General features: G+C 40.4%; 1 protein-coding gene across 1 annotated transcript in view; it reads left to right on the forward strand.

Annotated features, from left to right (window-relative positions):
• The window catches only part of LOC134539392 (ankyrin repeat and sterile alpha motif domain-containing protein 1B), a 372,811-nt gene that overhangs the window by 168,282 nt on the left and 180,672 nt on the right, over positions 1–23,857 (forward strand). The window contains exons 8-9 of the mRNA XM_063381388.1: positions 6,621–6,819; positions 8,272–8,865. Of these exons, the coding sequence (XP_063237458.1) occupies positions 6,621–6,819; positions 8,272–8,865 (793 nt within the window). The remainder of the gene's footprint in view (positions 1–6,620; positions 6,820–8,271; positions 8,866–23,857) is intronic.

Raw genomic sequence — 23,857 nt, forward strand, 5'->3', positions numbered from 1 at the left:
TCTACTTTACTAATGGTTTGGATTTTAATTAAAGTAATTAACATTAAATCTTTTTATTGTAAATAGAAAATGTTAGCAATAATTTTGTGATTTGTGGTGACAGTAGTCTATAAAAGCTTAAAAAACTAACAATTTAATGTTAGTTTTTTAAAAATCCCCTGGACTCCCCTTTACACGTGGGTGCATTCATTTGCCCCCCCCTCCCCCCTCACCAATCCCCCAGACCACCGGTACCCCTTGCCACTCCAGTTAAAACACTGAAACTACGTCTCTGATTAGAGTTGTAGGCTTTCCCAGAAAAAAAATTAATACCGTGCGCTAATGACTTCACGTAGGAAACTATTTGCAGTAGCCATCGGTAATTATTAACTTTTAAAGATACACTATGATTTGCAGCAGTAGCTGCGCTCAGTCGCCGTCAGTCGCGATGCAGCGCCACCTCCTTTCATTTTCCCTACTCCCACTCTTGTTCCCCCTCCACCGCCTCTCATCCTTCCCCTCTTTTCCCTCTAGATTCAACACTAGCGACACCTGTGATTTTAGTTCTTTTTAGAGTATTTAAGCGGGCTCTCAGCTCGCTATAGTTGCTGTCTGCCCAGTAGGTCTAAGGGGACAGTCCGCCGGTTAGCGCTAACGAGTTACGTCTACACTCAGCGTCGTCATGCTGTCCGAATACGTTCTGACCGTCACGAACCTAGATTCGTGTTACGTAGATCTTGAAACCGTAAATCCGCGGCATAACATTTTGCAAAGTAAATGCTGGTAATAGTGACGGCGATCGCTGAGTGTTGGGCCCGCCATTATTTGTATGCAATTTATATTGTTAGTTCGGCTCTCTACAACTGCGTGTTGTGCGCCAGCACTATTTAATTTAGCTTGCTATTTCGTTATTACTCAGACGTTAGCGCATAGCCGGTGTAGGTAAAATATACGCTTACATATTTACGAGAACACTGTAACCAATCCCTATGTACGTTAGTAACGTTTCCGCAAGGTTATACCCAAATTGTAAAGATTCGTATGTAAAGAAATGATGCTGATAATGGTTGTAAATATAAATAAACTTATATTGATGATAGACGCATGTATTATTGAAGCACCATATAAACAAGATTTAGTTATACACACAACAATTGGCCCATGCTAAGGGATTTTAATATCTCATTATTGTTCTTTGTCATCGAGGCACTAGTAGTCAAACTGCAGTTTTCTGGCGTTTGGCTGCAAGTTCCTTGTCAAATGTTGAAAATCAAACTATAGGAAATTGGTTTCGCATGAAAATTGTTAAAACCAAGATGGCGTCTTTCGATTCCTATCTCTCCCCCGTATCGCCTCGCCGGCGCCGCTTGCCTTCGGAACGGTCCGTGTGACTGCGGGGTTGTGACTGCGAGCTTGTGACTGCGGGGTTGTGACCGTGGGCTTGTGACTCCGGGGTTGTGACCGTGGGCTTGTGACTGCGGGGTTGTGACCGTGGGCTTGTGACTGCGGGGTTGTGACCGTGGGCTTGTGACTGCGGGGTTGTGACCGTAGGCTTGTGACTGCGGGGTTGTGACCGTGGGCTTGTGACTGCGGGGTTGTGACGGCGGACTTGTGACTGCGGGCTTGTGACTTCGGGCTTGTGCCTGCGGGGTTATGACTGGGCTTGTGACTTCGGGGTTGTACCTGCGGGGTGGTGACTGCGGGGTTATGACTACGGGCTTGTGACTGCGGGCTTGTGATTACGTTTGTGGTGGCTTGCGACGAGGACGTGCACAAAAAAAATTCTGTGCTTTCACAAAAAAATGCGGTTTGAAACCAGTTGCCAAGATATAGTTTGTAATACTACAAGAAGGATATTGTAACTTATTAAACCATGGCAAAGATAATCGAATATATAACAACTAGACTTTTTTTTGTTTTATTATGCTTATGAATGTCCGCAGTTAATACTGTAAATCTATTCAGACAACGGTTTACAAATAACTCTATCTATTGGGAGGTAGGCTACTGGGACAACACAGAGCATAAATACCCGGGGGTGAATCCGAACTGAGTGTTACTGCTGACGCTTTTTTTGTAGTGACGAAGTTGTTCTCATGTAAATGTACAGATTTATAAATATCTTTGATTTTACATGAATATTTATGTTCCATTTACAAAAAGAATTTGCGATGTACAGTCGCCAGAAAGCCAGGCGCGGTCTGCAACACGCCGCCAGCCTCCACTGCTTGCTAGGGGGAGAGCGCGAACTTAAGTGTGGAAACACGTCTGGTAAGCTGTTAAACTAATAGAACCACGAGTCACATTCAGAAATGTTAATTTAATCTCCTTGTTCGTGCAATACCGTCACATTTATACAATGCGCGTGGGTGAATAGAGCATAGGTTTTACGTGTTTTTATAATTATCACCCGCAAATGTGCACCAAACATGAGTAACCTTGACAGCCATGTGGTATTATATTTGAGAAATATATTATGGTGTGCATTTAATAAGAGTGTTTTGTTTATGTCATATAACCTTCATTTTAGCAATTGAACTTTGAAGTAAAAAAAATAAGTGGTCACAATGGATTCGAACCATAATCGTCAGGGAGGTAGTCAGATACTGGAACCGCTAGGTCACACCGTCTTGTTGTCTTCGAGTGCCACGTTTTGGGTACACGTAAGTTGTTGCTTCGTTTTTCAACCTGCTATTTCTGGAGAACAAATATGTGCTTGTTTCGTAAATGTATGTAAATGTATGTAAATATGTATCTTTCTTTACATAAAAAAATAGAACACTAAATTAACGAAACACAGCGACCATATTTGAAGTTGTGTATTTAAATGCTGTTGACAACTCTGTCCAATTTGTGTATCAAAAATCATTTTTGCGATGATTTGAACAGCCATGTTACACAAATCCTTGTGATATAGAATGTTGAGTTAAATAGAAAGTTACGGTTACCAGGACAGAGTTACCAATATGGGAAACTTGTAGAACAAACTGGAAATTTTCGTGGCGGGTTGAAAACAGAATTGTTATGACTAAATCATCAGGATGGGAAATTTAGTTAAAAGTTGTCATAGTTTAATAATGAACACCGTCTAGTTTAGCGTTTGTAATTACGGGTCGATTATATTTCAAAATAGATTTAAAAAAATTTAGCAGCGAGAAGACAATTTTTTTTTGCAATAGCTAGTTGGTATCAGTATTCTAAAGACTCCAATTTTGCCACTTCAGACCTCTTAGACCTGCACTTAGTTGCAGCTTTGCTCATTGTAGGAACAGCAGTGCACTTCTAAATACAGCTATGTTTTATGAGACCGCATTGTTTAGAGTTTGAAAACCATAATCGCGTGTAAAAATTTTTGCTGAAGATGTTCAGAAATGTTTCAGTCTATTTCCATTGAAATGGTCGCTCATGACCCACGGTAAGATGACACAAATTGCTCCAAATGATGCAAGGAATAAGAGCTGTTGAGTGGCGGAAACTGCTCGTTACTTGGTTGCTCTGTGGAAGCTAAGAAGAAGCCCGCATAGTCAAGTGTGTAGTTGTGTCAGTGGGACGCAGTGGCGTTTCGAGAATTTGCGGGGCCATTTACTTTTGCGGGGTCCTAATAATTGGGAGAAGTGTCTTTTCGGGGATTCTGTGGGTTTTCTGGATCCCTCCATCAACGTATCGAAATAATATTTTCAAAAAAATACAAATTGTTATTCCAAACTTGACTTTGAATTCCTACGATGGTTTTACTAATTTATTTTGATAAATTTTGATATTATTTCCGGGTAAATTATACTCGTGGTGGATTTATAAAGGCCAATCGGGTCACTATTTGTATGAAAAATTTGTGAAAAGCTTTTGTACAAAAACACGAAACAAACAATTTAAATCGAAAGGGATTTAAAGTACACGTTAATGACAAATTTAAGACCTCCTTTTTCCTTTCTTTAATGCCCTAGTTTTCCACAGAAAACTAGTCGTACAATGAAAGTAAATAAAATAAAATGAAAAGGGCTGGCGCGGGGTCCTTCTCTGAAGCTGCCCCTGGTGAGGCGGGATGATAAGTGCGACGCTCGCTGGTTCTTCTAGCGCGGTATCGCCTTTAAGCGCAAGGCTGTGGACTGGCGCGCAGTCTTCTCGTCGTGCACAGGGCAAACGTGAGATCTGAACGATGACCGTGACATTATATGGCGGAGAAACGAAGATAAAGCTGTAATACTAGTCCCTTTCTCGCTTTTAAGAATCTGCACCGCATGTTTCACGTCCAATAATTATTTTGAAAACACGAGTGTCAGACATTTTCACTCTTTTTTTTTTTTTTTTTTTTTTTTTTTTTTTTTTTTTTTTTTAAATAATACGGTAACAGAAACACTGGTCCCGCCTTCGGCGTATTCCTAAATGCTTCTCGTGAGCAGACATCCCTCTGGTGTGTTAAGCATTTTTCAAATGGCGTAGTTCTTTCGGAAGCTCCGTACTTACCGTATTATTTGTGGCCAGGAGGCGGGAGAGTTAAGGGCGTATGTCCCGTTCCAGGTCGTCATTTTATTCTTACGTTTAACAAGGTAAAACTTGATGACGTATTGAGTGGCTAAACTTTCATAAAATGAAAATATACATCGCATACGTTTTTGCATATTTAGCTGACTATGTTTCATTTTTACCGTTTTTGTGCGGTATGAATAAAGAGAATAAAATTGAATATAAAACTTCGTTTTTCTGAAGTAATTTTAAGGAATGCCACGTTGTTGCCACCAGCATAGCGTTAAAACACAAAAATTCTGAGTTATTTTTTTATCTACACTGCACAAAAGTAAAAAAAAAAAAATTATGCCTTTTTCCAGCTAATGATACAAAAAAAGTATACACAGTTAATTTTTTTTTTATTATTTTGAAGTTCGGCCACTCAAAAAGCCTACAAGTTTAACCATATTAAACTTAAAATAATAATATTGTTACTAACGCGAGCAGGGCCGCGGCGCGCGCAGGTTCGGAGCTGGCTGGCGGTCCCGCACGGCCACTGATGTCACGAGACCGCCGCAACGTGAGACGTGCCGCGCGCGCCTAGTGGATTACAAGGGTCTCTGCTTCCCCTCCCTCCTGCCCAACACTCCCCGCGCGGCGCTCTGTCTCGATGCCGTTATCTGACACCTGACAGCTGGGGAGTTCCGCGGGTCGCCACGCGAGACGCCGACGCGTGCCTCGAGATTTCTTGCATCGGGTATGCGCGGAATGACGCGACTGGCCCCAGCCGCGCTCGCGACTTCTAGAAGTGGCGCCTGGGCTTATGTAAGCCCAGGACGCCGGCCTCAGAGTGAGTTGGGAGTGGAGTTGATCCGGGCGATAGTGTCGCGGGTCCGGCGGAGTTCCTGGGCGAGTTCAGTTCTCGGCGATAGTTGGGTGGTGAGAGTCCCGAGCGAAGTTCCGAGCGAAGCGTCGAGCGGATCCTCGGCGAAGGGAAGTGGCGACGACGGAGTTCCGCGACGGAGGTCCACGAGGGGTGCTGCGGCGAGAGTTGCGCCAGAGGTGCGGCCCAGGAGGTGTGCGGTGTGTGAGAACCGAGTGACTGGGGGATAAACAGTTTTAAGTGTAATTGATTATTAGGCATTTTTAGAAGATTATTTGTTAGTGATGTGAATATTTGCAATCACTAAAACTGCGTAGTAAAATCTTTAATTGGACTATCCATTTACAAACCCAGTAGTTCGCTCAAGACGATTTATTATTTCATTTTAATAAATCGTAATAATATTGACCAGAAACGGGACATACACCCTTTACGTTCCTGCGTTTCGTTTAATCTTACCTAAAGAATTGTCCCTCTTATAGGGTGGGCAGGGGACGCACCACAACGCCGAAATGTTAAATTGACCACAACGCCGACAGCTAAAAAACTGCTGTGTACCACACCGCCGAAATACATTAACCCCGAAAAATGTCATTGCAGGACTGCCACGAAGGTTAGGTTGGGTAAGGTTAGCACACAAATTCATTCAGTTTGTTTTTCATTTTGCTCCTGTGCCCCCACCCCCCTCCACGCAGCAACATTTTTCGGCGTTACTGTATTTCGGCGTTGTGGTACACAGCAATTTTCTAGCTGTCGGCGTTGCGGTCAATTTGGCATTCGGCGTTATTGTACGTTCGGCGTTGTGGTATTTCGGTGTTCTGTTAACGACCCGGGTGGGCAGTGCCTCGCTTCCCGCTTTGAATATATATACTGTATAGAAGTCGCCAGCCCAGGTTAAAATTTCTAATACGGTTTGAGGTAGTTGGTTAATTCACCGCCGCAATCGCCACCATCTCTAGGGCATCGACTCGTGGTGGTCCCTAGCGGACAAGTGTCGAACTCTTCAAACACCCCTTCCCCCTCCCGTTGAACGACCTTGAGCTGATGGGTGGGGGGTGCGGGGAATGACAGCGGGCGACAGTGCTGCACTCTAACGTGTAAATAACAACTAAGACGATACAGGGCGTTACGGCAGCGCACTGCAGCGGTGAAGTTCCCAAGCTGCCTCATCATACGCTCCTGAAAAACGTAGAGTAAATCCTATCCACTCGCGACTTCTATACAGTATATATGTATTGAAAGCTCCCCGCCCGAGAGGAGGAGGGAGGAGGAGGGAGCGAGGTTGCAGCGAGGTGGTCCCGCGGTGTTGCAGCGGCGCGGACTGCAAGGCGGGCTTGCTGCCGGACCGCCAGCGCCGCCACAGCAGCAACCAGCGGGACGCGGACCAGATGAGCGTGTCGTCCACCGCGTCCAGCGCGGGCCGCAGCGACGCCGCCGCCGCCGCCGCCGCCGCCGGCTTCTACGTGCCCATGGCGGCGGCGCACAGCCCGGGCTCCGGCAGCAAGGTCTCGGTGAGGGCGGCTGCTAGCCTGTATCAAGCTGTGCTACACTTACTTCGTATAATACACGATTCAAGTAAACAAATTTGTTGTCTGTAAAGTCGGTTTACGGGCGATAGTTTAACGTGACAACGTCATAACAAAAACATTGATGAAATGATTGCATACTTTTATGAATAAAATTGAATCATTTTTATTGAATTATCACTATTTTGTATGTATCCAAAGAAGGAGTGAAATGAAATCTACAATTTAATTGATAAATTTACTTTTATTTGCACTCATTAATTCAAATATGTTTATTACTTTAACGAAAAGATTATTTTAACTATAACTTTTATACATGTTTGCTATTTAACTTCTTCCAATCTGTGTTATTCTGTTAAGGATAGGACGATGATAGGAAAAGTAGGAAACGAATGGGAGTGTTTCAAGTTTAATGTGCCTCGAAAAAGTCAAATCGATGGTTGTTCCAATCGAGTGGAAAAGAGATATATACGGCGCAAGCGTACAATGAGCGTAACGGGACACTGCGTAGCGGGACAATGTGCGTTACGAGACACTTTTTCGTGCATGCAGCCGGTGTTCATCGATTTATTAGACGTTGTCACGTAAAAAATCGTTCAACTTTTGCAATGTTTTAACCGATATAACATGTTTATAACTTCATTCATAAAAAAAACGCAAAGCGAACGGAGCTCCTTATTTGGATTTTTTTAAGTCACTAAATTTATTGAAGCAAAACATACCAAATACTAAAAATATAGATTTTTTTTCCATGAGCAAATCTTCAGCTTCCAGTGTTCTAAAGCTATCTTAAAGGGCAGGTTAGTGGTGAACGGATGAGAAGAAACATTAACGGATTGCTGATGGCAACATCCGCCATGCGGTTACGCGATCTGGTCACTTACCACATATACAGATGATGTGGGCTCCAATTCATTTGCGGGACAGTAACCTGTTTTTTTTTTTTTGAGAGTAGACCTGTGGGTTTGTTTCGGGTTATCTTCAACCCTTGTACATCCACATACACCAATTGCCTTTGTCGTTGAGCTCCATCTAACCTTTTCACTCTGCAAACAATTTCTGATGACCTCGGAATCTACTTGGTTTTCAACCCTATTTCAGTTGTACATTCATTTGATGCATACCTACATCCGTAGCGCCAGTATCTTCGCCGAAAGTACAGGCGTACCGAAGAAAAAAAAATAGCGTTACTTTATGATGGATATATCCTGCTCCTACATGTTGAAAATGACCTTTTTAAAAAGTACTGCAAAACATATCAGAAAATTCACTTATCTGTGGTGTTTTTTTTTTTTTTTTTTTTTCACTTGTTCCATTTTCAGAATGTAAAACTCGGAGGAAGGGCGCGCTTAAGGGAAGCATGCATTGGTGGTTGGAACGGGAGTGCTCCGGGGGCGGGAAGGGTTGTGACCTATGGACCTCCTCGTGCTGTTGCAGCCGACGCCGCCGAAGAAGCCGCCGCGACGCAACCTGTCCGTGTCGCCGACGCACGCGCAGCCCTGCATGACGGCGTCGGCGGACGGCGGCGGCGGCGGCGGGGGCGGCGCCTACGAGTACCTGTTCCTGGCGCGCAGCGGCGTGCGCAGCCAGTGCGACCCGGGGGACGCCGCGAGGCCGCTGGCCCGGCTGGGCCGCAGCGTGGACCAGTACGTGGACATGAGGCCGCCGTCCGCGCAGCCGGTCGCCATCACCTGCATGTACGAGAACGTGCCCCTGAGGACGCAGAACCCGCGGCGCAAGCTGCGGCGCGGTTGCAGCGACCGCGCCGCCTACGAGAACGTCGCCGTCGACGACGACGAACACGACGCCGACGACGCGTCGTCCACCTTCGTGTCGAGCGCGCACATCACGCTCCGGTCGTCGCGCGAGAGCCTGCTGGACGGCGCGGCGGCGGGCCGCCCCCTGCACGAGGAGGCGGCCGCCCCCACCAGCCCCACGCACTACCGCCAGCCGCCCACGCCCGACCACCCGCCGCCGTCGGCGCTGCAGGCGGAGAAGAGCATCCACGACCGCATCCGGCCGCTCAGCCAGGTGAGTCTGCGCGTGGCGAGCTTCGAGCACAGCCTCTGACCCAGTTCTCTGTGCGGTCCGCAACGTGGACCAGCGGTGGGATCCCTTGTCTCACTTGCGAAAGAGCAAGAGCACAGCTTCTGACCCAGCCTCCCTCCACGGGTTAGAGTTCTCTGTGCGGTCCGCAACATCGACCAACGATGGAAACTTGTCTCACTTGGCCTACATCATAGAGATGTAGAGATCTCACCTGTCCGAGAGTGCGCGAAAGAGCAAGAGCAGAGCCTCTGACCCAGCCTCCTTCCACGGGTTAGAGTTCTCTATGCGGTCCGCAACATGGACCAGCGATGGAAACCTTGCCTACATCATAGATAACACTCTCTCGGACCTTCATTTGTCCTCAAGCGCGCGAAAGAGCAATAGCACAGCCTCTGACTCAGCCTCCTTCCGTAGGTCATTATTTTCTGTACGGTCCGCAACGTGGTCCAACGAAGGAGTCCGTGTCTCTCGTGTTATCGCCCTCGTTTTGATGTAAGAACTGCGTCAGAGAGAGCACTCTCTCGCCATCTTCATTTGTCTGAGAGATCGAGAGAGAGACTGGCACCCGCAATGTTTCTTCACAGCTGGAGAATCCGTGAAATGTTGGTGTTAAGTAGTGTGTATTGCAATGCTTTGCAGTGAAGATTACGTCCTGTAGCTCCGGCAGTGTTCGCCCGTTGCCTCCCGGAAGCTAGAGTAACGCGGTAAACGTTACGCCTTAATGATATACAGGTACCTGATACGAAATCGTTAAATACGTTTGTGTAAATTCCGTTGACTCTCGGATGTTTTAAAAACTGTTTGGACAACGTGGTTAGTATTCGCCCAACGTCTCAAAGACACGCATTACTAGATTGAGATCCAGATTTATTTCATGACCAGTGATATTTTATGGGAGAGACGATTATGCCAATAGACAACCCCCTTTTCATCCTCCAACTTTCCCATAAACTTCCACTACCAGAGTGTCTGCAGGTCACATAGAAGTCACGAATGTCACGAAAATGTAACGGAACTGAAGGGCTTGGCTCGTCACTAAAAAGTCCCTAAATAAACGGTAACGGTAGTGGAAGTCACAAAAGTTTAATTTCCAGCAGCGTTTTGATAACTTTAATTTGATTTTTTAAACCTGGTTTCAGTTTATAGTTGCACATTAAATATAATGAATAGGTCCGTTGTAAAAAGCCGTATTTCTTTCAAATTACATTTGCCGAAGGAGCCAAAAAAAATACGACATTCCTCCGAAGATGTGGCCGTTTAAAATGTATTTGGTTATGTGAGGGAACAGAAGCGAAATAAAGATGGCCTTTTCACAGCGGACACTAGTCTTAGTCATTATAGTGCAGTCAGACTATTAATTAAGGTAGTTAAAAAAAGGTGGGGATATGGACTTTTACAACAGCCTAATTCAAATATGTTGAGACTGTCTACTTAAATCATGTCGAAATTATCTCTGGAAACGTGTTTAGCTTTCTAACGTAAAAATAGACATGTTTTTGCAATAGCATATCCATTTCATATTATGTTTTATTTCTCTTATTACATACAAAAATGACCATGTGCTATAAAAATTGAGTTGAATAAAATAGTGGATAGACCTTGGAAATGATCTAAAATTTATTCGTCAAGTATTTGTAGACAACTCTGAGAGCAAAAAAGAAAAACTGGAGGAATAAAAAATATTTACTTTAGTCCGCACCTGATCTTTGTAATTAATTGAATGTATTGTTGTAGATATATTTTACTTTACATTTTTATGTACTACTGTGGTAAATGTAATTTTTAAGCTAAAATTATGTAGTAACAAAAAATGTTATATAATAGATTTTTTTTTAAATTGAACTACGTGTAACTTAGGAGGTTAAGTGCGGCCTGGAGTGAGTGATTTTTTTTCAAACTCCAATTTTTTTTTTTGTATTTGAGTTGCTATAGGATCGCTAGTTCTCATTTCCCCAATTCCCCCAGTTTTTATCCCATTTTATTTTCGGAAAGGTCTTAAGGTCTTAACTACAATCAAATGAACAGTTTACCAGTGGAATCATAGCTTCCCTTTTCAGCTATAGAAATTAAAATGTGTTATCTTGTTGGATTAAAAAATTTCCCGTCAGTCGAATGGTGAGTTCCTACTAGTGTTGCGGATTAACTGTCCAAGGGCTGAGAATCGCCAGCGGGCAATTATTGGTTTGTCACCTCTGGTCTAGCGCATGCCTTCGGTCGACACACCGAGCTGGTTATTATCATTTACTTGTCAGTGCTTCCCTGTGAATCTATCACGATGGCGCTCTTCATTTGCTGTTGTCTCGCACAATTTCTCACTAGGTATTTTGCTCAACTTCATTGTCTAGCTGTGAAAGGTCATGTGCTTGATCATAATTATAAACCGACATTAGATAATATTTATCAAATATATGTTTAGAAAATTTAAGACGCAACATAAAATGCAAAAAAAAAAGAGCTATGGTTATAAATTTCCAGGAATACCTTTCACGTGATTGTATTGGCAAGAAAATGAAATAACCAATGTAGTCTGAGAGAGAGCCTTTAAAGAGCTGTTTTAATTCCAGTTCGGTAGTCAAAAATAACGTGAAATTATTGCGTATCTTGTGTGACCGCGTTGTCAAACAATCTTAAAACTGAATTTTAAAAATAATAGTTTCAAATGAGCTGTTTTATGGAATGACACATGTGCGTTTTGATCACAACTGGCACCCCTTTACAGTTATTATATTCCGAAGTTGTAATTTCGACGCCGTGTTTTTTTCAGTGTAATTTTTCACGAGATTTCAGCCACTCACCGCGTCCGGACACGGGCGTACAAATTGCTAGGTTATTTAATAACCTCTACAATGTTGCCAGCCATGCACTGTGGCGTGTGACTTGTGACTTGTATTCTTTGTCTGCATCCGAATGCATATGGATGCGTCCATGGCACTCACACATCCCTGCGTCCCTTAGCAAACGCAACCTCGATGTAAAGGACGCATTTCTGAGGGCTGGATGATATCCGAATACTTTTAATGCTGGCACTGCCTGTTGACAGTTGACCGTGCTGATGTGCACGCAGCCATTTTCAGTCGTGAAATATTACGAATTTTCAGCAAACGTAAATAACGATCAATTTGAACGTAGCGTGATAGTTTTAAATTCTAACTATCAAAATGAAAATTTTGTTATGAATATGTAAATACTAAATACCTCTCTATGTTTAAATTCACCTTTTGGTAATTTTCCTTAACGTTTTTATTTCTCTGTATTTAAGTTACATTTACTCTTATTATCGTTCGTTTTAAAAAAACCTAATGCCAAAAAATCTGAAGCAATGTTATATACAAACAAAATAAAACACTATTCCGAAGCTAATGGACGTAGGGACGCATCAGTATAAGCGAGTGTCGCTAGGCATCCCTTTTGAGAACTGGGAAGCACCGTAAAGATCACAGCGTCCACTTAACTAAGGGATTCATTAGGCTAGTATTCGGATGCAGCCATTCTTTGTAAAACTTACTTTACCATTCTAAAAAGAGTTTAAGGTTCAACTATTCATGTATGACTGGTGATACATAGAATTACGTATTGTAAATACAGGTACAAATAAATATTTTTCCCAATACAAAGGAAAATATACATTTTCAGTATTTTCGCTAGCATTTTGATTGGTAAATTGTAAAAGTGCTGGAACTATACAAGGCTATCAGTATTGTAGAATATATTGTTTATTCACTGCTGAAACAGAAATGGGTGTAAGAAGTTAAATAATAAAGGATTATATGGCTATTCTTAGCCATTGTGCCATATTTTCAGGTGTATTATGTTTGTCTTGTATTAGTTCCTGACTTTTATTATGTCAGAATGTATTAGTGTTGTTACCTAAGAAATTTCAGAATTTGTTTTTTTTTTTTTTTGTGAAAATCGTACTAACAGCTAACCATAACATTAAAATACAGTTACCATTTTATAAGACTATGGTGTATGTTCCGTAAAAGATGATTTTTACTGTTTTGCATTTGGTTAGCCTGCATGTTGTATGTTATACTGAACTACAATACTGTGGGCTTATATTCAGCTAGTTCGAAGTTCTGCTACTATTTATGTTCAAATGTGTGGCTTCAATTAACGTGTATGCAGTACTGCTTCTCACACATTTTTGTTAAGTCAGTGGTAAAGTTACCTTAGTGCCTCCTCTTGGGGGTATCTGGCTAGTATATTTTAATGAGGATTGTTACATGGCTAAGACATAACATGGTAGCATAGAGCGTAGGTACTTTAACATTTTTGGATGAAGCCCCAACTTCTTAATGCATAGCTTTCAAAATCTACTTTTAAAATAGTTCTTTTTTATATTATGGATAAGAAATACTAAAATCAGTTGGTAGGTTTTATATGATCACTATTCAAACTTAGTCATATATTTTTTATCAATTTCATTTTTTTAAGGGGGAGAAATAGTAATCCTTCGTTGCTCTTAACTATTTTTCATACTGAAAATTAATTATTTAATATATGGCATAGTTTTGTGTTCGTAAATACAGACACTTGGGTGTTCAATTTTATTAAATTACACACACACACAAAAAGCATTTTTTGCTGATTTTTATTTTACAGTAACGTGTTTAAGGATTTTTTATTTGGTTTTATTACAAGCGTAGTTATGGTATTTTATAAACTGCCAAGCACATATTCTGCTACATTTGTGTTATTTTATCAGATTTATTACTAATGTGTGTGCTTTGTAAAAAAAGGTGCCATTTAGATGATGAAAATATCAAATTCTAATTATTATAATGTATTAATTTAACAAAATGAATCTCTTTTTTTCTTTTAAATTGTTGTCAAAAGAATTGCATTCTGTATTGATACTTAACTGATTACGAGCACACTCGGTGTTGCTAATATTTCAGCAAATGATTTTTTTATATCAAATTTGTCTCAATGTAAAGTCCTGAGTGAAAACTAGAGCCAAGTTTACTATGCGGATTCATTCGGTATAAAAGTAGACACTCATCTGCTTCGTATTGATGACTGAACTACAGTTATTTGGACACACTCTTTACATCCCTGAGCCAGTTAAACATGCTGTCTGAGCAATTATCATAATTCTTTGAACGATTCTTGCTGTAAGAATATTGATTTAAATCATAATTTGGGACATTCCCCAATGCTAGTTTGCATTGTATGCCATAGAGAAACCCCGAAAACGGGCAAATAAATAAGAATGCACGTACACAGAAAACAAGCCAAAATCAATCAATGTTAAATGTAAAGACAGAACAGATAATTCCTTTGAAGGAATTTATCAGAATAATATCACAGAACAACCGAACACAGGTGGGGTGACATCGACGAGACAGTTGCAACAGAAACAGCAAAATACAGACAAACAACATATTCGGACAACACAGCGACAGAAAGAGGAACCCAACGATGGTACTAACCAGACAATAATCTGGACAGAATAACGACAGCACAACGACGCACGTGGAACCCAGCAATGAAATTAAACACGTAGTCTGATAACGTAACGACGACAGCACGGACAAACACAGTAAACTTCCCAAGACAAAACATTTTCCACTGTGTCGTTTAAATTACCAGGAATTAGAATAAATAAATTATATTGCCTAGTTAGAATAAGTTGTCTCATCATTGGCTTGGGAGTGGTCCTTGACTCCTGCGTGAGACGGTGTCTGGCTTTTGAGTTGTCTCCATTACCTCTATTGCCGGCTCTAGTATCCGAGACAGACTCCAACAGGGTCATTTAAAGAGTGCACAGAGTCAACTCACTAACCGCCTCGTGGTACCAAGGGTATTTACCAAAAGTGAGCTCTACAGGAAATTACCCGTCCCACAACATCCTAAGATGTTGAAAAGAAGTATCTGGTGAGGTGTAAAAGTCCTATTTCTAGGCAGGTGCAGATGGCTCGGAAACTTTACCTGGGGGGGGGGGGGGGCAGTACTGCTGGACCCCTCAGGCTGTTGGGTTCCTAAGGCCTTGACTCATCTTGAACCAACGGCGTAATGGGAAAGGCTAGTATGGGTGTGGATTCTGCTGTGGCTTCTGCCGTGGATACGGATGCAACCAGGCGTGAAAGAATGCTGTAAGCTCTGCGCTACTGGAGCCGGTGGAGTATACGAAGGGCGTGCCATACGGGACCAGTTCCCAAGGTGTCTCCTGTGTCTCAGAGCGCGGCAGTTACCAATAATCTAGTTTACGGGCTAACAGGCCGTACAAGTCCACAAATGCAAGAAAATCTAGGCAGCAGTGCGGGGCGACACTTGTTGGTCCTGACATTTCCCGCTGAGGTGTTCTCTAGCAGCCCAGGCCTCACGGCGAAGATTCACACTTCATTGCTATTATAGGTTGGATGCACTTCAGCCAGACCACAGACTTTCTGGGTTGTCTAAGTGGTCCCAGACGTGTGATTGACTTGGTTAAGCACCCCGTATTACTCTTAGGATGGGGATTCCTTTGAGTCGACCAGAGGTTAGCTGAACGTCTAAGGGGGGGGGGGGGGGGGGCAATAATGCTGGAATGGTTCGTCTCAGCCTCTCACTGTAGCTCCTCCTCAAACACCTCCCAAGTCACGTTGAGATGGCTCTTTGGAGCTCGTGTTGGTGGTGATCCAACCTTTCAAGGAAGTAGTTGCCATCAAATCCAGAACGTTAAACACCGGCACAGTCGTAGCTGACTTAGTATCTCGTCGTTGTTAGCCCGCTATGTTCTTCTGTGCTGTGACATTGTTTTAATTAATTTCTTCCAAAGAATTTAGTGCTGCCTTTACATTTAACATTTTGATTATTGGCTTGCTTTCTGTGTGCTTGTGTATTCATCTTTTTTTCCGTTTTCCGGTTTTATCAATGACATACAGTGAAAACTACCAATGACGCATGTCCAAAATTATGATATAAACAAAAAAAAATCATAGTTCTGGACATATAAGTAAGAATCTTCGATTTGTCATTAGCAACGAACTGTCACTATCATTTAGCGAAGGGTAGTGGTCTGAACCTAACTGTCAAACTGTCATTGTGTCTGTCAATTAGAGATCTCCGAATTGGTAGTACTTTAAATGTTTCTAAGTTCACTAAATTCGTAGAAGTCCCATCGCTTTAAGTCTTTGCGACCAATAGTGCGACGTTAAAAATCCTCAACCGTTCTGCTTAAAGTTTGCTTTCGAAGTCCATCATGTGTTTCAGAACAGCTTCTGAAACGAATTTGTCTGGGCATTAAGGTCAACGTCTTGCTTACTGGTGGTAGAGTGACAGCCCGTAGAGTGATGCAACAGGTAGTGGCCTTGCTCGAGCATCGGGAAGCATCGGGAGCCAGTTTCCACCGTAAAGTCGGGGGATACGAAGACTCGCTAGCAGGCTGCAGATTCACTCGTGAGTTGCAGTCTGATGCAGAACCACTACCCATTGGCCGTCACATTAGTCGGAGTCACAGCCGTAAATCTGTAGGATTCTCAAGGGGGAGGGGTGTGCGCAGAAATTCATGTGGGACGACGACGAAGGTTATGGGCTTGGGCTTCAATCGACACAAGTCATCTCTGTAGAGGATACACTGCCGACATGTTGCCCTAAACGCATGCAATAGGCTGAAGACTTCAAACATTACAGAATGTTTTCCATAAAAAAAAATGTTTTTGATGTTCACGTTTATCAACCCCGATTCATAGTCACAGCATTGCAGGCATAAGCAGGCTCATTGTTTAGTTCCAACTTTTGCTTGTGGTACAATCACTTAAGTAAATATTGTCTCGTATCGTCTACCCTACGATTGTTAAGTCAACTATCAGTAGTAAACCCTTAAATAATGCACAGTTTTATTTGTTTTTTTTTAAATCTTCGTGCAAACTGAATATCATAAGACTTCGCAACATTGTAATGTAAAATATAGAGCAACTTATATTTCTAAGATTCTTTGGGTAGCAAACTATAGATTTGAAGCGCACATACATCTGCATCACGTTGATAATTGGATTACAGTGTTCTTTGGCGATCCTGAGCCAGTAGCAAACAAGGAGAAGTGACTTGATGTAAGCTTTTGGACATACGCCATTGCTAACCACTTTTTCTGTAGAAGAAACTAAAAAATACCCAAAAGACAAAAACACAAATTAAGCAAAAAATTGCTGTTGTCAACAGGATATAAACACCACATGATATTCCATAACAGGAATATGGTCAACAAACAAAGAAAAACAAAGAAAAATGGACTAAGAAAACGAAAAAACCCTCACAAATGATGACAGCACAAAAATAGTGAACCCAAAAAAATTCAGCACAACAGTTGAAACGAGACAAAAACACAAGAAAACGAAAAGACGAAACAAACACAATAGTTTTCCAAAACAGAAACAAGCGACGTGAAGAAGGAGAAGTGGTTACCCAGTCACGTGTAACCTACCAAAGAATGTGACCTTGATGCCGAATAATGATTACTCTAAAAATACTTGAATATACATAGACAAGTTGAGTTTAGCGTGGAGTCCAAAGAATCGCGGCTTTAATAACAAAACGGCACAGAGCACGTGGAAGTACATAATTATAATCCCACAATTTTGTAGCTTACTGATACATAAACCAAACACTCGGCCTAATTTGGAATCTCCCTTCTCTAATCAGTGACTTAGCATACGAATTGAAAATCCGTTACGTTTAGCAATTAATATATCGCAGGAACTACAATCTTCCTAGTGTTTATAATCTTTCAGTACGTGCTCTTTAGGCCCGTTTTGCTCTTCATCAGTAGATACTCTTGGGATAAGGCTGTGGAGATTTCATTTCTTCTACTTATCTCCTGCAGTTAAGATTGGTATACGATTGAAAAACTTAAGAATTACGAAATAAACCTGCACGCTCAAAAGCACACGATTAAGTAATATCTAGTAGTTTATGATTGAATTAGTGTTCGTTAATTCTAGCCAACAAAAACTGGTGAGAATGTAGCCATGTTATTTAAGCTGAATTTGTGTATTTGTAGGTATCGTCTGCATTTTGAAGCGCAATTCTGTTTTTTTTTTTAATCGTTGCTAAGTGATAATTTGTAAACGTAACATTTTATTCATGGCGAAATTATTTAAGTACCTACTTGAAATACCAGCTACGATGGGACCTAAAAATTGCAACATTTCTTCTCGTAACCTAGAATTCTTACACAAACTTAACTTTAATATGTAACTTAATTTAACTAAAATATATAAATACTCCTTCAAGTAATGTTAATAACATATATTCCAAGCCACCATAAAAAAGCTTTACAGTTAAAAATATATTTATGGATTGTAAATATTTTTATTTACTCGTATAATAGCAAAAATTAACCATAAATACATCATAATCATCCATTTCCGAAATCTTAAAACAAAATAAATATTCCAATCAGAGTTGTTTTTAAGTTTCTTGCAATTTTCTTTGAAGTCTCGCATAATTTCTTGTCATGAGGCTAATAATTGTGAAATTCCTACTCCTTTCGTTCTATATAATAACCTGTTTTCCCAACGAAACATTATTACGTGTCAACAACACATTCTGCTGTGCTCTGATTGGCGCTTCCCATAATTCTCAAGGGGAAAAAATATAAACTACTAGCAGGAGCGCCCTCTCTTCGCTACGGCAGTCTGCAGGTAGGACACACTCTCACTGCCCCTCCTCGTAGGTGCGCCACTGTCGCTGCAAAACCTCGTGGCCATGGATACGAAGAAAGCATCATCAGTAGAGACCGTAAAAATTCGCGAATTCATTTCGCGATAGGCTAAAATACAAATAGTTATACCTCAGTGCTGCCTCTGCTATTGGCTCACAACTCACCTGGATGACTCTGGGCCAATGAGAAACACCCGACCAAAGCTTTATCGAATCACAGGCTGCTACTTTGGGACGTCTCACAAGACAGCAGCCAATGAGTGGGTGACATTTTACCGAGTGTACGTAGAACTATGGAGTTCATCCTACAGGTCATTGAACCCGCGAATTTTTCCGGTCCCTACCTGTAGGATATACTCAATGATCCTCTATGCACGCGGGAAAATTACATTTGCTCATTGGCTACTGACTCGTGTTACCTGTTCACTGGGACGCTAGTGATTCGATATCTACTTCTTTTGTTAAAGGTTTTTCATTGGCCGTGTATCATTCAGATAAACTGTGGCTCAATCAATTATACAGTAAAAAGGCAAACGTTTTTGGATTCTAGCCTATCACGAAATGAATCCGCGAATTTTTCCGGTCTCTAATCATCAGTGAAATTGCGAAGTCTTGCTAATCAGCTCCGCCCACGTGGCATCCAGTGCAATGGGGCACTCAAAACTGACCCCTACTTTAGTATGAATGACCTTTGAATGGGAGCTCACCTTATATTGGTTGCACTTGGTTGTGAAAAGAAAGTGGTTTTATTGTTATATCTCCGGCTCCCGACATCGTAGCGAGATAAAATATTTACAAGTTTTTAATTCATCATAAGCTTTTAAACACACATATATATATATATCATCAAAATCGGTCCAGTAGTTTTTACGTACACCTTGATCAAACGAACAAGCTATAGTTTTATAATAGTATAGATATCTATCTCTGTTAAGTCAACATTTGAATCGCAAACGACCCGTCAAAACTTCTACACGACAGTTTTAAACCATAGCACACGACTAATTCATATTTTTCAATCGTAAACCCGCCTTTACACTCGATGGTGCGGCTTGAAGGTTCATCCATCACCGAGTTTCAGGCGTGGATCTACATAGTTATCGTTTTAAGGTTAAAGTGCCAAACTTGGTCCATAGAAGAAAATAGGAGCACCATAAGAAGCAGTAAATGTAATCATAATCGTCCAATGTGTTCAGTTTGAGAAATTGCTTACATTTGCAGCATGTCCCAGGTAGGTACATATGAAGAAAAAAAAAACTTGGTTTGTCGTGTAGTTTTGTGTTTAAAACACACAAGAAAAAAATTCATTCGTGGTAAACACATTTCAGAGTATATTTTACTCGCCACTAAACACAAATAACAGCTTTACTAATTGCCTCATTGGGTTTTTCCTTTTTTATAAATGAACTTCTTGCATTATGCTAAATTAATATTGCCACATACTTGTGTTTGAGCAATTATGCTGCTGCCTCATAATATCCTATGTTAAAATTTATTTACATAACATTTATTTAGGTACCACTGTTTTTTTTTAAATTCCGCTGTTATAATATTTTAAAAAGTGCACTTAGAATTCCATACGTTATCCTTGAAAAACTGTTTTAATTTTTGCCGTGTTAGAAAATATTTTTATTAATGTGAGCGGGTCCTTTAGTAGCCCTACTCGTCAGTGATGTGTAAGCATCTAACCTCGGCAATGAGCAAATTCAAGTGTTCTCATGTTGCAAATAAACTTATAATACGAAACTCGGACACGAAATATAACTTAAAAATTTTCAAATAACGTGATAAATATACGAGAAGTATTCATTTTAGAGAAAACTGTAATTTTTTTTTTTAACCCAACTATAATTCTGTTTTAATAAATTGTACTGTTGATTTCTCAGGGCTAGCCGCACAACAGGAGTACCGAAAGAGTCGTATGTAAATGCCTCAACGCTTAACCGGTAACCCTAGTCAGGAATTATCATTGCCTGCATTTTTTAGGTTATACTTATTTGGCAGCGCTGAGGGTGAAATTTTTAGCATGCACCAGAAATGCATTGAAATTAGTGCACATTACATAACGGAAATTTAACAGGTTTAAAGTCCACTGCGCATGCGCGCAGCAACTGCTACAGCGACGAGCTGAAGTCGTCAAGATGGCGGTTTCACGTATGGCAACATGCACCCGTATATATCAACTTTCGCGAACATCGGAGGGTGTACTAAGCGTATTGGTATGCCAAAGTAAACTTTATGGTATACATTTTGTAAACTGGACTAGTCATAACAGTGTATAATCGCAACTATATAAATAACTTTTATTTATTATTCAGGAAAATTGTTTGGGAACAAACATGGCTTCAAAGATATTTAACATTTTGTTTGTTCTCTAAAGCATTACGAATGTGGCGCTATCTTTTAAGTAGCCTATTTTTCCAAATAAAAGTGGGAATCCAATTGATACATTAAAACAAAATTAACCTGAATCATTTAAAAACATATTATAACACTAAGTATATGTATGTAAAAATTTTTTTTTCTTAAACGACAGTAATCGGTTTGTAAATACTTTCTACAAACAAACCTTAACGTTATTGAGCTGATTCAACATTTAAGATGTAACAGTAAAAATTCCATCACGAAATTATTGTATTCAACGTGGTGTCAAGTATATGTAGGCTAACTATTTCTTGTGTGTCTACGGTATGACAAACATTGCGCTATCTCTACATCTGAATGTTCGTTGATGATTGTTAAAATTGTAATGCGTATTTTTAAAGTTGTCGTTTCTTTTTGCGACTCTACATTATAACATAAAAGTATTAAATGATTGTTTAAAGTATTATCTTTAATACTTTTGGGCGATTCCAATACTGCTGTATTCACTAAAGCAATATATCCGAATGAATCACGCAGGTTCGCCAACTTTTCGAGATTTCTGAGACTTCCGCAGATAGCAGCACGGTGTTAACACATTTCCATTCCAATCGACTTCCGTTCCATTCACGAAATTACTCCTACCGAGAGCTAAGATGTCTTCACATCAAGAAACTTCGGCAAAGCTTGTAGATGTGTCTGCAACGGACTTTACTTGCAGATATAGTACCGGTAATGTTATGTGGATACTTTCAGAAATCCTGCCATCTTAAGCTACAATGATGAAAAGACTGCACGTCATTTCAGTACCTGATATGTTGAAACTTGCGTTTCGCGAGAAATTTTCAACTGTTTGTTAAAGACTTTGGCATAGGTACTATGCCTCTTTTTGCGGTGAGTATTTGTCTTAACCCGTTAACAAAGCTTTCTTCACACGTAAACTCATCCTGTAAGAAAGCGGTTGTTGTGTTCTTGAACGTCCATGAATGGCCTTGAAACAGTAATAACGATTATGCCAACCGTATGTAGGGACTGTAGCTATTCACGTGTTTTTTTACTTACAAGATAGACCTCACAGTATTCTACATATTCGGAAAGATTTGACTTGTTCTTTTAGGTGTTGACTTGTGAGTCGTCTCAACTGGAATGCTTTTGCTTTGTTAGGGGGTTTTTTCATTGGTTCATTGTCCTCCAGATAACTGTAAACCAATGGCAGAAGCATCCCAAAGGTATCAGTATTTGAATTTTAACAATTCGCGAAATTAATTTGCGAATTTTTCCGGTCTTTTACAATGGAAGAATAAGGAGGAGGTACAGACTATTTGGAAATTTTCTAATTAGTTATACGTGTAGATAACTAGGGCATTTCATTATGCATGTACCATGTTTCTTTTGTAATGATTCTTTAAGCTTGATCTGTAGTGAAAGACGAATTAGTTGGGGTAGGCATTTTTCGCGTGAAATATATCTGAACGCCTATTAGGCTTAAGAACGTATTTCCACAAAAGTGGTTTCTTCCTTGTGATTGGCGGACGTCTGCGGGAGAAGTCTTTGCCTTGTTTGGCCGGGCCATTCAGGACGCGTTTGCTTCCACACAAAGTTTCTGTGATTGGTAGGGCCATGCATATTTCGCGAAAAGATTTCGAGACTTACTAAAAGTTAAAACACTGTAGCATCGTCTGTGTTTCATGATTGGTCGAGTTTCATCCAGCTACATATCGATCGTTACTGCACCAATCACAGTAATTCGGTGCGGAAGCAAACGCGTCCTGAGTGGCTCGGTCAAATAATGCAGTAACTCTCTCGCAGACGGACGCCAATCACAAGGAAGAAACCACTGGTGCGGGTATGCCTTGTTACATTCTAATACGCGTTCAGATTTTTTCGCGAAAAGTGCCTGCCCCTAGTGATTGGTGTTGTAATAATCGACATGGACATGAAAGAAACTCGCCGAGTCACGAAACACAGAAAAAGCTACAGTGTATTAACTTTCAGCTAGTCTCGGAATATTTTCGCGAAATATGCATGCCACTACGCATCAGATATAGTATAGATCTTATAAGAGTCGTAGGATCAGAATTACTTAGTCGTGAAATGCTACACTGTAAGATTTTTTGGTAATGTTCCTATTTTCCGAGACAAATATATGGACTATTTTCAATACAAATATGGTACAGTTTATATGCATTTCACTTTTTTCCTAAACTAATTTTATGTGCATAACATAGCACCACACGTATTTTCTAATTTGAGATCGGTTCTTACAAAGTTTTACAAATAAGGTAATTTGGATAGTTTTTTTACTGACTTCTTATATCATTGGGAATATAAATAATTATTTATAAGTTACTTGCGAAATCGTAGTAGTACTGTCTTATGTCTTAAATAATACTTGAGGTACCGAAGTATTAACCTTTTTTTTCATTTTTGTAATTTATGGTTAGGAGGTTATTAAAACAAAAACTGTCAAATCCTGGCTGTATGAATGAATGAATTAACTGCTTTTGCTTTTCCTTGAGCATGATCTCTATTCTCACGCTTGCTAATTATCTTAGGGACATTTTCAATAAAATGTTATCGGTAATCTAAATAAATAAATTTTATATTATTTTATAATAACTGGTGTAATTTTTAATTTTTTTACATAATGCATCCATGCTTTGCATTTGTTAATGTACTGGTTTCTTTTCTGTATTGTGTTTGCGTTTTCCTTGCACAAGGTATTAGGATTCTTTTGCTTATTGACTAATGTTGTCGCCATTAGTGAGTTATTGTTTGCATTCTCATTTTTGCTTGTGTTCTATGTGAATGTTATGTTCGTATGAGATAACAGTTATTGTTAAATGATACTTTTTTTTACATTTTATATAACTTATTTTTAAAATTATTACTAGCTTTTTGTATTATACGTATATTTTATGTTCCAATAAAATTCATTTAAAAAATTGTTTAGCATAGTTTAGAAGTGTAT

This window comes from Bacillus rossius, chromosome 15 (genome assembly GCF_032445375.1).
Source record: "Bacillus rossius redtenbacheri isolate Brsri chromosome 15, Brsri_v3, whole genome shotgun sequence".
NCBI classification, from domain to species: domain Eukaryota; kingdom Metazoa; phylum Arthropoda; class Insecta; order Phasmatodea; family Bacillidae; genus Bacillus; species Bacillus rossius.